This window comes from Vigna angularis, chromosome 5 (assembly GCF_016808095.1).
Source record: "Vigna angularis cultivar LongXiaoDou No.4 chromosome 5, ASM1680809v1, whole genome shotgun sequence".
In the NCBI taxonomy this organism is placed as follows: domain Eukaryota; kingdom Viridiplantae; phylum Streptophyta; class Magnoliopsida; order Fabales; family Fabaceae; genus Vigna; species Vigna angularis.
In genome coordinates this window covers 29873913-29891176 of record NC_068974.1, presented here as the reverse complement: position 1 = coordinate 29891176, position 17264 = coordinate 29873913, and the positions used below count along the sequence as shown (strand labels likewise).

The 17264-nt window shown below is 31.4% G+C and overlaps 1 protein-coding gene across 1 annotated transcript; it reads right to left on the bottom strand.

Annotated features, from left to right (window-relative positions):
• Nucleotides 1–6026: 6026 nt before the first annotated feature.
• On the bottom strand, nt 6027–6413 carry LOC108339366 (B-box domain protein 30). The gene has a single exon (XM_017576504.1). The coding sequence runs from the start codon at nt 6411–6413 to the stop codon at nt 6027–6029; it is 387 nt and encodes a 128-aa protein (XP_017431993.1).
• Nucleotides 6414–17264: the final 10851 nt, after the last annotated feature.

The window sequence follows — 17264 nt, the reverse complement described above, 5'->3', positions numbered from 1 at the left end:
GTCTTTCTAGCGTTCGTTATTTCTGTATGTTCAGCCGTTCGGCTTTTAACGTTCGTTATGAGTATTGTAAAGACTGCACTGTTTTATTGGTTAATGTAATTAATTCTGATTATGGTAATTACTATATTTTGGGATGTTACACAAATACTAACTAAAATAATTAAAACTAACATTAGTTTATCATATATTTTTTTAATATTTGTATTATTTAAATTATATCAGTGAGAGTATAAATTCTAAATGATTTTCAATCTAATGATAGTATATATTTAAACAAATTTCATTATTAATAAATTTATTCTCTCACTTTCTATATAAATTTTATTATCCATTCATTTACGTTTATGAATCTCCTTTCAATTCCTTCACTCATATTTATCTTCTTCATTCACGCACAAATCTTTCATCTACATTATTCTCTTCATTTCCTTCATTTTCATTTTTATCTTCATTGCTTTCATCCAGATTTTTCTTTTTATCTTCTTTATTAATATCTATTTCTTTCATCTATATATTTATCTCCTTCATATACATTTATTTACACTTATTTTCTTCATTTATTATAATTTTTTTATTTGTATTTATTGAATATAAATAATTTCAGAGATTATTTTTGAAATTATTGTCATTAATGTCGGCCACCAAATATACACAAATTAAAACTAATATTAAAAATTAGTGTCGTCCACCAAATTTACAGAAATTAAAACTAATATTAAAAATAAATTTTATCATCGATAGTTAAGTAGAGGCCAAATTACATGATTTTAAAAACAGAAATACATTAGTGTTGATTTGGTTGCCGTTAAATAACTATAATTAAAAAAAATTAAAGAATCAACTAGAATTGGTCTTTAAAAGTTAACCCTACCTAAAATCCACTTTAAAAGTCAACAACATAGAATTAGAATTCATAATTTTAGAATTATATAGTCATACAACACAAACTCAATAATAATAAATATTTTACTAAAAAAAAGCAAATTATCTACAAATTATTACATACGAATTCTGATCCGTAAGGACCTCTAACATAGTGATTTTAAAAATGAAATTACATATGGATTTTGAAAATGGAGTTACATATAATTTTTTTCGTACGTAAGATTGAAGAAATTTACATATGAATTTTCCGTAAATAATATATGTATGTAATGTTCACGGATTAAAGAGAGAATTTTGCTAAGGATATATCTGTATTTAATATCCGTGTAAGTGAAAAAAAATACCGATCTTATATACAAATTTTGAAATATTTTAATTTAAAAAATGTTAAAAGAGAAACCCCATCTCGCTAAACTCACTTAGATTCAGACTCTCACTTTCGCACATTCTTCCTTTTCCATCTCGCGCTCCCTCCCTTTCACTGAAATCATTCGCACTCAGATTCTCGTCCACTCGTGCACATCCTCCCTCTCTCAAAATCATCTCCCTCAAACTTTCCTTCACTCTCACGCTCCCTCCGTCTTGCTGAATCCACTTTGACTTAGACTTTCGTTCACTCTCGCGCATCCTCCCTCTCTCAAATCTCCCTCAGATTTTCCTTCACTCTCGCGCTCCTTCGCTCACTCTTAGCTTAGTCTGTCGTTCACTGTCTCTAGTTCTTCATTCATTTCTAAATCCTTAAATTTCTAAAACCCAAAAACTTTAATCTCTCCTTTCTTTCTTTCATTCACTCTCGTGAAAACATCTATGCAAGCTCGAGCTTTGTTGTCCAGTTTGGATGCCAACACATGTAGTTGGCCTTTCTAGCTAAGGTTTATAATGGTACAATTTAAAAAGAAATTAAAGAGGACTCTTTTCTCTTAAGGTTCTTTATCACAAATTAGAACTAAACAACATCTTGGTCTACTCGAGTGTGTCCCTTACCAATAGTTGAACCTCTTGAAATTGACAAAACAATTTATTACAAGAGTAATGATAGTATAACACATTAACAAGGATAAAATGGTCTTAAAAGAATGAACTTTTATAATTTTTCGAAAAAGAAGAAAGAAAGAAATATGAAAGGGTAGTGTGTGTGTGTCAAACTATTATTTTTCTTATTGCAATGGCACGTCTCAGTTTCTATGTCTCATTGGAAGGTAAGCCTTCTATTTTTTTATTATTATTATGTTGATAGTTTTCTTTTATTAATATGGGGTATTATAATATGGAGTCATTGAATTATTTGTCTGAAATTCTATCTGAACATGAAGCTAAGGAAGGCCAACGTAATAGTGTTGGTTTTTCGTTTTGGCCTCCTCATTTGGAGAAAGATTTTCCCGTTTATGCCATCGGAATTCTCAACTCTGTCTTGGATTCTTCACTTCAAAATTCAGATTGTTTTGATCCTATGGGATGATGTCAAAAAAGGAGCACAGAGGTACCATTCATTTTTTTCCATTTTTTTAGCCATTATGGTCCCTCTCCTTCTTTGGTTATTGTTATTGTTTGAATGTTGGGTGTTGAGCGGAACATTGGCGTGAATAATTGAGAAGTTCATGGATTGTAAAATATTTAATTTAGACAATATTATAATTTTAATCTACAACATTAATTCCCGAATCAATATTGTGTTTTTTATTTTTGAAATTTAAAATATTTTGAATTTAAGATGAGTTAGCCAGTTTGCAATGTTTTGAATTGTTCCAACTATACATAAAACACATTATTAGTGGTTGTTTGGAGCATCTATTAATAAATATAATTAAATTGTCGTACATGAAATGATGTGCATATTAAGTTAAATATAAATTTATTTACGAAGAAAATTTTATTCGATGTTTATCCTAATCAAATTTATTTAAATTGTTGTACTATATCAAGCTCTTCTCAAACCAATAATAAAGGTCAAGTGAATTTCTGCAACGTTTCTCTTATGTACATTATTTATCTATTCTATAATTTTAGATCAATTCAACTGAATATCCAAATTTATTGTGAAACACTCATCTTTAGTAATATATACATTTAAATATATATATATATATATATATATATATATATATATATATATATATATATATATATATATATATATATATATATATATATATGTCAGAATCCTAAAAATCCCAGCTTAGTGGATTACATGTGTCAGTGAAGGGGTATCTGAAAATCAGAAAGTGGAAGACAGGTGTGAGCAACTGAGTGATCGATCGGTTTTGACGGTAGGAGTAAAACTTAAGTTTTCAAATTTCACGCCACTTTTCTGCATGCACCCTTCATCTTCAACCTTCTGAGTTTTCATTCTCTCCTCCTTCTCTCTACAAACCTCCTACTTCTCTCTAAGAAATCTTACTCTTTTCTTTTTTCGATCATCATTCAGACCACGCCTGAGTATTCCTGGTGCCAAGAGCTACGCTTTGCACCGATCAAGTTTTGGGTTTAAGCTGGTAAGTTCATTCCTTACTCAGCCGTGTGGTTTTCTAGCACATGCAAACCAAGTTCTAGTTGCATGGGTTGATCACTTTTCTATATGTGATTCTGATAGTATTTTGGTCCTTTATTTTGGTCTAGTTTTGTAATCAGTGAATTCTAAGGGTAGAAGAAATTGTAGTGGTGAACCAGTATTTTGCACCTGTGAGCGTCAGGTCACGTTTTAGAGGTAAGAGAAGCTTATATAATTTGATTAAGATTCTTGTTTGGAATGGTCGCATGTTGATTGATTGTTGAATGAATATGAAGTATAGTTGTTACTGCATTTTTGGCTGTATGAGTGTTTGACTATAAATGATGAGGAACTAGGTTGATATAAGGTTTGATCTTAAGTTTGTAGTTCTCTGTGTAATCCTGTGGTTGTCACCGAAAGTCATTATTGACCGTTCGGTTTTTCCTTTGAGCATTCGGTCTGTACTAGATCCTTCCTTTGGGGAGAATTTCAGTTGATGACCGATCGATTTTATCTTAGTATACTTGTAAATAAGTGTCTGTCTAAATGTAGTTGTCTCCTTGTCTTTGGTATTCAATATTACTTACACATATACTAGTATATTTATCTTCCCTTAAAAATCCATTATTTGTATCTGTATTTAATTCTTCATTCTATAAGCTAAGTAGTGTTCGGTCTTAAACCCGACACTCGGTCTAAGTGGTACTCGATCTTAAACCAAGCGCTCGGTCTCGTCTTAGTAATCTATCATTACCATTTTTTAAAATAAGAGCGTTCAGCCAAACTCAATAGTGTTCGGTTTCTACAGTGTTCGGTCTTAGACTAGCACTCGGTCTCTTCAGTGTTCTGTCTTAAGACTAAAAACTAAGTATTATTAGTACTCAACATCTTTCTATCTCTCGGTTTCTTCATAGTATTCGGTTTGTTATTAGTATTCGGTGTCAAACAGTATTTGGTCTCATTAAATGGTGTTCGGCCTAGAGTCTTAGTATTCGGCCTAGGCTTTGTAGTGTTCGGTTTGAACTCTTAAGGGTCAGTTCATTGAAGCGGATTAATTGGTAAATAACACTCGGTTATGTTAGTTTCTAAGGTGTGTTATTCCATTCGCACTTGCTCTATGATGAGAAAGTGTGGTCTTATTTCAGTTGAATATATTGATGATGAAGTATGATGAAATTTGAAATATGATGTGAATGAAATAGTTTGGATATGAAAGAGTGTTCCAGGGAGGAATATCTTAGAAATTGGTTATTGAATGTTAAAGTATGAATGTGGGCAAAGCTTAGCTGGTGTTTATCCTGATATTCCGTGATTACTCATTTTCATGTAGAGAGGAGTAACTCATGTGTGGGAATGACAGGAGATCCTAGTCCATAAGGTTAACTTGGACGAAACGGATTAACCTCGGGTGGCAGCTGTTGAAGGTATCCCAGTTACTACATCACCCGGGTGCACAAACGTCGTAGCTACACAAAATTCATACAGTCCGGACAGTCAGAGTCAAATGGTTGTTTATTGCATGCAATAATGTATGATATATTAATTTGCATCAGACTTATGTGATATATATATATATATATATTTGTTCCATTAATTAAATTACATAAGCTTACCCTATTTCTTGTCTTGTCTGTTTGGTCCTTTCTGTTGTCGTTTTCTGTTGCAATGATCATTCGTGTGGATGTGAGCAGAAGGAGAAGAGTTGCTGGAAGAAGTGGAAGGGAAGACCGAACCTTAGGACCGTTCGGTTATTATTTTGCTTCTAGTTTTGTAGAACCGTTCGGTGTAGGTAATTTTGGAAATCGTTCGGTCTAGTCAGTATTTCTGTAAAGTTTAAATTCTGCAGTATTTTGGTAAGGCCGTTTAGCTAGAATTGTACTTCTTAATCTTAGAACTGAACTGTAATATTGTTAATATGTGATTATTCTGTTATATGATTTTATGCTGTATTTTTTGGGATGTTACAATATACATATGAGTGAGAAAAATTAAAATAAAACAATTGGCTTAAGAGAACATGTCATCTCAGGTTTCTAATTTCCTAGTTATATTATCTCCAAAAGGATAATGAAATTTTAAAGAATAAATTCAAGCTAAAATACTTATTCACGTTAGTCATAAATTGATTCAACTTCATAAATATATAAGTAGATATACTCATTTAATGGTTTCAATTCCAAATTTAGTTTTGTTTCATCTTATGTTATAAAATTCAAATATAAATTAAATTTAAACTCATATTATTTTCTGATAATCCATAGTGTTCTAACATACTTCTTTTTTATAAGTATAAATCTTAAAAATTAAAAGTAGGTCAAGTTTAGCTTGAATTCTTCTCCGACACCTTCATAGACAAAAGTGTGGAATGTAGATCATGTTTTTTTTTTATCGAGAAACCGAAGAAGTTGTACAAGGTTTTTGTCCGGCAACTGCATATAAATCCCATTAATTATTATTACCCCGTGGTAGCTGAGAATTTTTTTTCATCATTTTAAAACAATATGTGAAGTTTATAATTTTGCTACCATAATGTATGAGTGACTACTGATAATATTATATATTTGAAGACTACATATACAACTATTAAATATGTCATTGCAGCAATTTGGTTTTCGAACATATATTTTCATAAAGAAACCAACACCATCTAAAACTAGAGAAAGATTAAAGGTCTCCTAATCGTTCTTGAACAAAATTCATCGGTGGTGCTGTTAGGAAGGTTCTGTTTCTGCACAATCCATCTTACTGGAAGAAGGATCTCTGCTGAGATTCCGATCAGATATCTGTGTGTAAGGTTCTGACATGTTTTGCACAAAAAGCTCCTCACATGTCTAAGGGCCAAAAAATTGGCTCTGTGAACCCATTCGTCACATTTTCTGCACAAATATGCATCATCTGCCGGACAATACAATGAAGCTTGCAAACCACACAGCTCACAAGATGTTGAACAACCTCTTGTTGCAGCAAATGAAGAATTCCCTTCAGGTGGTAAGCTTCTGCGTGAACCACCAAGCTTTTTCCCTTCCACGCCTTTGCACATTTTCAGAAGATAAATTTTATGATTCTAAGAGTAAGGCTTGGTTTCTTAAATAAGTGTTATATATAGAGCCTGGTAGGGTTAGTTGAGTTAGTGGCCTTCATGACAACTCGTCATCTTGAATCACATGCATGTTCCTTGAATGAATTCTTGTGGACAAGGAGAAGAATGCACACTGCGTCACGTAATCATCAGTGTTTTATTTTATTTTTCAACCCCATTATTTATTTGTCCTTTTCCAATCATGCATGCCATGGTGCCAAATAATTCATTCACATTGAGTTTTAATTCTAGATCCACATTAACTATGATTCCGATATAATCTTAAAAAACAGATTTTAAATCGAATTTAATTTTTAAAATTTATATCCATTTATATTTATATATTGTGAACATGTGAGACTTTTAATATTATCTATATTATTTTTAAGGAAGATTTAATAGTTGAAGCTAATTTAGATACATGTTATATATATAACCACGTTAAACAAATCAAACTAAAGTATTAGTAAAAGAGAATTTATGACTGTAGTGACAAGTTGAAAAGAAGTTAAATACGATATACATATATAATTTTGGATTGAAAATCGTGAGTCCTACTTTATGTCATTGAGTCCAAGCTAAACGGGGGTCCTAAAAGATTATTTCTATGGTCTAGAATTAGCAACTTTTTATAATGTGTGACCAAACAAGGGCCATTTGTTTCGTTGTATATGGCCACGTGAAATAGAAACCCGTTTGATTTATGTCTCACATATTAATTGGTAGAATACTTTTGTCTTTTTTGTGACTTTCTTGTGTTGCACGTTTGGTTCCAGAATCTAGTTTACGAAACTAAAAAGCAAAATGTGTCCTTGTGTAGACATTGTTCTTGATATAATAATATTTTGACAACATTTTTTATAACATTTTAACATTATCTACGTGTCATTTTATGATTGGTTTATATTGGTATTTATGATTATTATTATTGATTATATAGTAATTTGAAACCAATCACAGAATGACATGTAAGTAATGTTAAAATGTTGTCACAGTATCATATCCTTGATCTTGAGGACACCAAGGTATTATAATTCAAATATATGTTATTATTTATTAATATAATATTGCAAAATATAATTTAACGTTGATACATTCCACAAGTTTCGTGTGATGCGGTTGTCAACGTTAAATTTTTTAATGTGCAACTTTAAATTGTTGCTGCATAGTCAAAGCCACTTCCGAAAGGCATGAGATTTTTCCCATTGGCGTTGGGCCTTAGGCCAATCTTTGTTGATTTCCCACTCTATAAATAGAGTGGCTTTCTTCATTCCAAATACGCAGATTTGCACTCTCTTCTCTTTCTCTCATTCTCTAATCTTTTTGTCTTCTTTTCTTCTTAAAATATTATGGGTTTATTTATTCTCTCTAAGAGATCCTTGCTAGTTCTGTGATCCTCAGAAATTCTGAGAAGTTTCTGTTGTATTCTGGGGGGCTTGCGCAATACACCGCGGATAAGTCCTTAAGGACAGTGATCTACACGCCTCAGGAAGTATTGTTCGTGATCTTTATTCTACTTTTGTCAGCTTTTACAACAATCTTAATTGAGGAACAGATTTGGAAATTATAATAATAAATTCCAAAAATAATAATAAGAATTTTTAATTGAGCTGTAGGCCCAGAGTCTGGCACGGAGGACTGTGATTGGTTTAGTTTGAACCTACTTGAACTGCAAACCTAGAGTGTCTAGTTGAGCTTGGGTGCAGGTTTGGGTCTGGAGAACCCATAATCTATCATTTTAATTAATGAAAATAAATTGTAAAGGGAGAGAAAAAAAAGAGATTAATTTATTATAATTATAATAATAATTATGAGAAGAAAAATTATTATTAATTATTTAGTAATTGATTGACAATCAAATTAATTTAAAGAGAAATTAATTTGATTCAAAAAGAAAATTAATGAGTTTTTAAATTAAATGGGAATTTGATTTTAATGATGGGTTATAGTAATAAATGATCTATTATTTTGGAATGATATTTATTTATTGTTTGAGTAGAACCCATTGAGCATATAGTATTTTTGAATTTTGAATGAGACTTTAGATAACGATGAATGATGATTGAATAGTGTCAGATTGAGAATGAAATTGTTGCTAGAAATAAATTATTTCTAGGATTGAACTTTGAAATGAAAGACATGGGTGAAGCCAATATGATTTTAGGTATTAGAATCATAAGGAAGGGAGATAGTATATTACTATCCCAAGAACAATATATTGAGAAACTTTTTAAGAAGTTTAGGTTTTATGATCTCACCAGTAAGTACCCCTTATGATGCTAATTCTAAATTAATGAAAAATAGAGGAGAATTATTATTTCAGCCTCAGTATGCCCAGATAATTGGGAGCTTACTACACTTGATGAACTTTTGTTATGCAGTAGGTAGACTGAGTAGGTACACTCAATGTCCAAATCAAGAACATTAGGGTGCACTTTCTACGCTTATGAGATACTTGAGAGGTTCGATAGATTATGCCATTGAATATAGTGGATTTTCCGTTAGAAGGGTATAGTGATGCTAACTGGATCTCTGATTCAGATGAGACAAAATCCACTAGTGATTATGTATTCACACTTGGGGATGGTGCGATTACATGAAGATCAGCCAGACAAACTATTATTGCAAATCAATAATGTGGAATATGAGTTTTTCACTCTTGAGATGGTTGGTAGTGAGGCTGAGTGCTTGAAAAACTTCTTAGCAAACATTCCACTAGGAATGAAACCAACCCCATCAGTATCAATACACTGTGATTGCCAATCGGCAATAGCTATAGCTAAAAACAAGAATTACAATGGAAAGAATAGACATATCCAATTGAGACACAATTTGGTGAAGCAGCTGCTAAAGAGTGGAACTATTTCCATTGACTATGTGAAGTCAGAACGGAATCTAGCAGATCTTGTGACAAAACCCTTGGAAAGAAATATGATCTTAGAAACATCGAGGGGAATGGGACTTAAGCCACTGGCAAACAAACAAGTGATGGTAACCCAACCTTTGTGATTGGAGATCCCATGAATAAGGTTCATATGGGTAAAAACAAGTCACTTGTTAGTTCTGATAACACTAAATTGATTTTAATCAATTATGTCCCTTCTTATGGTGTGTATGTGAAAGTGCTAGAGACTGCATTATGAGAGGTTAAACTTTGTCGTTAAAATTCTATGTGGTGAAAGAATTTTAGCTTAAACAAAGTTTTTAATGATTTTTCATATCCCTTACGGGTGGTGTATGATTTGCAGCATACACTTGATGAAATCACCTATATGAGTGTCGAGTGGGGCCGCTTGCATGAGATCTTGGCATGATCTCTAGAGTACTCATGAATACCGGGCACGCGCATGGCCTAGTAAGCGCATCACAGCGATAACATCAAGGATTGTGGGGGTGTACTGTGATTGATAAACCTCTAACACACTTAAGTATCTTTGGTTCATATAGCTTGCTATACCAACTATATTGTGTGTTAAGTTTCTTGATCTAGGACTAGTTCATATAGCTTGCTATACCAGCTCTGATGCATTACATCTTATAAAACCCAAGATTTTTCTCTTTCTTTCTTTCAAATCATTGTTTCTTATCTTTTGCAATATGTGGGGGATTGTTATTATTTATTAATATAATATTGCAAAATATAATTTAATGCGCAAGTTTTGTGTGATGCGGTTGCCAACGTTAAATTTTTTAATGTGCAACGTTTAAATTGTTGCTGCATAGTCAAAGCCACTTCCGAAAGGCACGGGATTTTTCCCATTGGCGTTGGGCCTTAGGCCAATCTTTGTTGATTTCCCACTCTATAAATAGAGTGGCTTTCTTCATTCCAAATACGCAGATTTGCACTCTCTTCTCTTTCTCTCATTCTCTAATCTTTTTGTCTTCTTTTCTTCTTAAAATATTATGGGTTTATTTATTCTCTCTAAGAGATCCTTGCTAGTTCTAAGATCCTCAGAAATTCTGAGAAGTTCCTGTTGTATTCTGGGAGGCTTGCGCAATACACCGTGGATAAGTCTTTAAGAACAGTGATCTACACGCCTCAGGAAGTATATTGTTCGTGATCTTTATTCTACTTTTGTCAGCTTTTACAACAATATATGCTCGAAAACTAAGTATCTTTCACCCAGTTTCATTATGAGGGAGGTGGTGAAAAGTGACTGGATCCAAAGAAATGCAAAGTTCATGGCAATGAAGATGAGTGTTTTTGTGATTTTGATGACTGTATATAGAACAATAATACAAGTCTTAGTCTCTTACCATTCAGCATGGTACGTGGCAGAACATACAACCGCTAAAAGGCAAATGACATTTCTGGTTGATTCATAACAAATTATGGAATAGAACAAGAAAATCAAGTTCTCAATACAGAAACCCCACTTGAATCTGCTAACAAGTGAGTATGCATATACAACGAAAAAACTCAAATACTAACAAGTTACATGTTGAATTGAAGTTTCATGTTTAGCCATGCAATTTATACCCTGTAGACACAAGGAGGAAGGAACGATTTAAATGTCTACAGATATTATACTCGTTGGTCCGAGTTTAGACAAATCTAATAAAATATTTCACATTGAGTTTTTTTATAGGTCTTTTATTAAGAAAGATTCATAAGTGAGATAATATCCTAATGAGAGATGAAAAATGAATTCAATCCACCTAACACATAAGAGATTGATTTCATTTCTAACAAAAAAATTATAACACAATACGTTTACCAAACTTATAAAGTGTTGAAATTACTCTTATTTATCCAATCTAGACTTAGAATCATACTTACCATAATATTTTCAATTTTTTTATTCATAATATTGTACTCATTTGAATTAATAATCAAGACTAACCATTGATTCTAATATTACTACGATGAATCTTTGAAAAAGTAACTTATTATTAGAAATACAATACCCATGAAATGTGAATAGATCTCTCAATTTAACCTAGATCTCTCAATTTAACTCATGATTCACATGGATTGGAGTTAAAAAGTTCATAAAAAATAACATGTTCAAAAAGTTCATATAACTAAAATACCCAAAAAAAAAAAAACTTTATGGATAGAGCCAACATACCTTCTTTTTAACATTAATCACAACAAAAATATTAATCATGAATGCAAAAATCATGCCACTTTACACCACAAGCATGACTTGTCTAAAATAAATGTCAAAGATCATTTACTAAATTAGTGAAGTTTATATTTGTTCACGTCAAAATAGAATATTAACCGAAGATTCTAATGTTTTTTAAAGAATTAAAAAAAAATACCCATTGAATAAAACCTATTTTATTTATTAATACTTTTCTAAGTTTTTTTAGTAAAACGTTGGTGTAGAGCAAATCGTTAGGATAAAATGGAATCTTATAAGTAAAAGTAAGTTAAAGAATAAATCAATGTAATTATTTCCTTTCAGTGATCAGAATATGTCATTTCATTGATTTTGGGTGGCATTGTTACTTTACCCATGTTTCTTACTTAGTTTGCAGTTGAAATACAAGTAAAACTATCATAGGCAAAAACCAGAAGAAAATAATGCCAAGTTTAGATTGTTTCAATGATGTAAACCACTCACCAAACCTTTCAAGTACATTTAAAAGTAAGAGGAAACAAGTCTTCCTCGTCTCTGATCTCATTCCAAAGAACTAAAACTAGGTTTACGAACGAAATAACAATGCTACATGCTACACGCCCTTACAACTTCAGAGAAGTAATAAACATTACTCGAACGAACATCTGACCAACCCCATTTGCAAATGGCGAAGAAACTCAAAAAAAAAAAGAACAAATGACTTACACCTAGGATGACAATCTCACCCTAACTCTTTTTCAATCTATTTTACATAGAGTTTTGGAGATTGAGACTTTAGAGAAGTCTCCTATTGAGTAGGCCACAAAAATAAAACTTAGTTTTAAATGAAATAACAGTTTTACACCTTAATTTCAAAAATTCCATTTTTAACTTTCTAACATCTCAATCTCATTTACACTTCTAATTTTTTCAAAAATTTCATTTTTAATTTTAATAAATATTTTTTTATTTTCTTCTCTTTCTTATTAAAAACACTCTGTGTCACCTTAATAATAATTTAATTTAAAATTCAAATATTATTTAATATAATTTTATATTTTAATAATTATTCAAATATGATTTATATTATTATAATAGTTATATTAAAAATAATTAAAATAAAAATAATAACAATAAAAAAAAATTATATGAAATAAAATATTTAATATATTTAAATACATTAAATTATATTAAAATATTAAATTAAATAATTATCAAAATTTAAATAAAAAACAAAATTTTAAAAACAATTATTTATCAGATATCAAATAAAATTATATTAAATAAAATATTTAATATATTTAAATATATTAAATTATATCAAAATATTAAATTAAATTAGATAATTATTAAAATTTAAATAAAAAATAAAATTTTAAAAACAATTATTTATCGGATATTCATATCCGTAACACAACTTATGGATTTCTATATCCGATTAAAAAAATTTCTTATATTTTTTTTAATTTTAATAATTTAATTTAATATTTTAATATAATTTAATATTTAAATATTAAATGTCATTTTAAATATTATTTTTATTTTTATTATTATTACTTTTATTTTAGTTATTATTATTTTAATTTTTTAATAAAATTATTATAAAAATATAAATTATATTTTAATAACTATTAAAATATAAAAATATAATAATAATATGAGTTAAATATGTTTTTAGTCCTTCAACTATCAAGCGATTTTGTTTTTTGTCCGTCTTTCAAACTTTGTACGCTTTGATCTCTCTCCTTAAGGAAACTATAATTTTTCGTCCTCCAAAACTAACGCAGTTAGAATTAGGCTGAGTTGGCTAACGAATTGCCGCGTCATTTTTTTTTTCTAACACTAAGTCAATATGTCCCTCGCCGTACGGTAATGACCGAACGGTATTGTTAATGACCGAACGGTTATGATGACTAAATGGTGATGGTGGTCGAACGATATTGGTAATGGCTAAACGGTATTGGTAACGGCCGAACGGTATTGCTAATGGCCGAACGGTTATGACGACTGAATGGTGATGGTGACTGAATGGTGATGGTGACCGAACGGTGAGGGACAAATTGACTCAATGTCAGAAAAAAAAATGACGTGGTACTTCACCGTTAGCCACCTCACTTGATTTTTAACGCTGTTTGTTTTGGAGGACCAAAAGTTATGGTTTCCTTAAGGAGAGGGGTCAAAGCGTACAAAGTTTGAAAGAGGGACGAAAAACAAAATCGCTTGATAGTTGAGGAACTAAAAACATATTTAACCCTAATAATATTATTGTAACATCCCAAAAATATAGCATAAAACTATATACAGGTGTCATCATTTTATAATATGGTAAAACAGTTACTGGAAAATAAAGTTAACCTCATAGTTATTACAAAATAACCATAAAGTTTAAAACTTTACAGAAGTCCTACACTATTCCAAACTAAGTCCATAAATCTGAACGGTTCATACAAAACTATTCACAAGACTGAGCGGTCTGGTACTAAGCCGAGGGGTCCTCTCCTTCCAAGGACTGCTCCACCGAGAGCTCCTCTCCAACTGCTCACACCCATATGGTGATCATTGCAAAAGAAGAACCGAACAAGAAACATGGACAAAATAGGAAATAAGGGTAAACTAACGTAATTTAATTGTATACACATACGTACATTTCGCACAAGTCCAAACAATGCAATACCAAACACTACAACATACCAAAACATAATACAAGCAAGCATATACAAACCGAACACTATACTCATGCATAGACCGAACACCATAATTCATGTATAGACCGAACACCTGACTTGACCATCCGGATTGTATGAATGTGTAGCTACAGGCGTTTTTGCACTTGTAGTGGTGAAACAACAAGACCTCCATCAAGCTACCCCACAAGGTTAGTCCAGTGAAGATTACCTCGATACCCTGAGGTTAAAGGACCTCCTGCCATTCTCACACATAAGTTACTCCTCTCTACTTGAGAATGAGTAATCACAAAATATCAAGATAAACACCAACTTTGCACGATATCCACATTCATACTTTACAATTCTAATACCATCCACGAGACATTCCTCCTTGGAATTCTCTTCCACATTACTTGTAAACATAAATCCTCATCAATTATCATAGCATCTCATTCACCAATTATACACACACTCATAAGACTGAAAACCCTGTGAACATTGGAGATCGAACAGTTTCTCACTGTTGGAACAATCGGTACCGTTATAGAGTTGCGCAGCGGAATTAAAAACTTAAAAGAGCGGAAAGCGTGTTTGATCACAATTAAAATTAATTTGGTCCTTTTAGTAAAAATAATTTTCTTTCAGAAAATTAATCAAACAGTTGATATGCGTAAAAATTAAAGAGTGTATGGAATAAGAAGATCAACACATAATTTTTATCCTGGTTCGAATCAAAAGATTCTACGTCCAGTCGTTAATCACTATAAATAGTGATTAACCTTTTTCACTAAAAATGGTTTCACAGATTACAACAAATAGTGAATAAAGCAGATAAATAAACCTTCCTTCGACGAACGAACCGGAAGAAGAACACTCTGCCAACTCGAAGAGAACCGCTCCGACTATCGACAAACGAAACGCGAGCTTCTCCTATTCACGAGACCAGGCAAAGCACCTTGCTAACTCGAAGAGAGCTTGCTCCGACTATCGACACACGACACACGAGCCTCTCCTGTTCACGAGACCAAGCAAGGGAACTTGAACTATAGCTTCTGAGAACTTCCTCTGACACACAGTATTCTGCAAGAGCTTCTGTTCAACAACTTTTTTTTTTTATTTCTCCAAATCAAAATATATAGCCAAGTACACTGAATGCCAAAGGTCAGCTCCCAACTGCCATGAATAATCGATTATTGTAAGTGATAATCGATTATTCAAGTCCGTTACAGGGTTTTCAAAATGTGATAATCGATTATATGAAGAGATAATCGATTATTCCTGTATGACTTTGTGATAATCGATTATTGTCATTCCATAATCGATTATTGCAGTTAAAAATGCAAGTTTACAAGGTTTACAAGAATTTCCTACTACATTTAATTTCTACAAATTGCTTTTAACTAATTCTAATATCTTCTTCAACTAAAACTTCTTGTAGCATCATCAAAACAAATTTCTTCAAGATTTACCAATACTCCTTATTGGTAACAATCTCCCCCTTTTTGATGATGATCAAAAATTCAATTTTAAAAGCAAGTTTGGCTTACCTGCAAAACATACAAGCTAACAAACAACAACAAGGTTAGCAATACCTGTAATAATTTATACTTCTCCCCTTGTATTATTCTTCTCCCCCTTTTTGATCAGAAGCAAAAAGATCGGATGTTGAAGGCTCCCCCTAAATATGATCTCCCCCTCAATTAATCAAAGGATGCATATAATCAAGAGATCATTTTATTTATGAAAATAAATATTACATTATAAGAAGAATGGACAAACTAGCCGTTTATGGTCGTTTATAGCCGTTATGGGATGCTCCAACGGCTCTATTTTTGAACCTGTCAGCGTGATAATCGATTATGGCTTGTGATAATCGATTATCAGTTCAATAATTACTGCCCAGAATTGCATGATAATCGATTATGCATAATGATAATCGATTATCTGCTCAAGATTTTCCAGAATTGATTTTAATGCATGAATAATCGATTATAACTTAGTGATAATCGATTATGAAGCGTTAAGTTTACGAAAAATGCAAAAATTTGCATAGATTTTGATTCTAAGATATGTCTAACACTCCTAACTCTCTTCTAAGCTCAAAAAATCTATCTCCAGGTTTAACAAGAAAGCATTTCAGCTAGCACAATCAGTTCAGAAACTAATTTTGACAACACAAATTTCAACTTCCCAAACACCAACTATGATTCATGCACTCTCATATCCCAATTTGTTCAACTTCATATATTCAACTATGCATATCAAAACAACATATGAAAAAATTCAATCACAAGAGCTGATTCAGGTGCTATCTTTCAACATTTTTTAAACAAAATAATTTACATCAAAATTATGCAAATTTGATAAGTTCATTTTCTGCATCCAGGCTCTCAATGTATATTATCATAGCTCATTCGTTATGCATTTGAACTTAAAAATAAATCTCCACAGAACCAACTTTGAAATAGAAATGACAATTTAATTTTCACATATCTTAATCATTAAAAATTGCTAATGAAAATCTATCGGCCAACTCATTTAAATGACTTTTTCATAGTTTTTGATGCTTGACAGAGATTACACCAAAGTAACTTCAAAGTACTCATGAAATTGAATACTAAGCCAGTTAAACACAAATTCAATAGATAATTATCAACAAAGCACTGAAATAACAATGCACATGGCTTTACATGACATGAATGAAATTCAACACCTGAATATTTTAAATAAATGAATTCACTTGATCAAAATGTGTAAACAGACAAGAACACACCACAGGATGAATGAAATAATGAGGAACATATCATTTGCCTAATCAGTAATGAATGTAACAGTAATGAATATAACAATAATTAAATAATGGAAGATCAAATAAAAACAAGATGAAACATCACAGTTTAAACAACACTTAGCTCAAATACTTGGTGCTTGAATGAAGGCTTTTGGATACCACTTGATGGAGTTACATCCTGGTTTGTAGCATCACTTCAAAGAGCATAATACCATAGAGCTCTCTTATCCTTTTGAAAACTTAACCTGCAAAGTAAAAACAGTATACTTTTTTTTTTGTACCCATA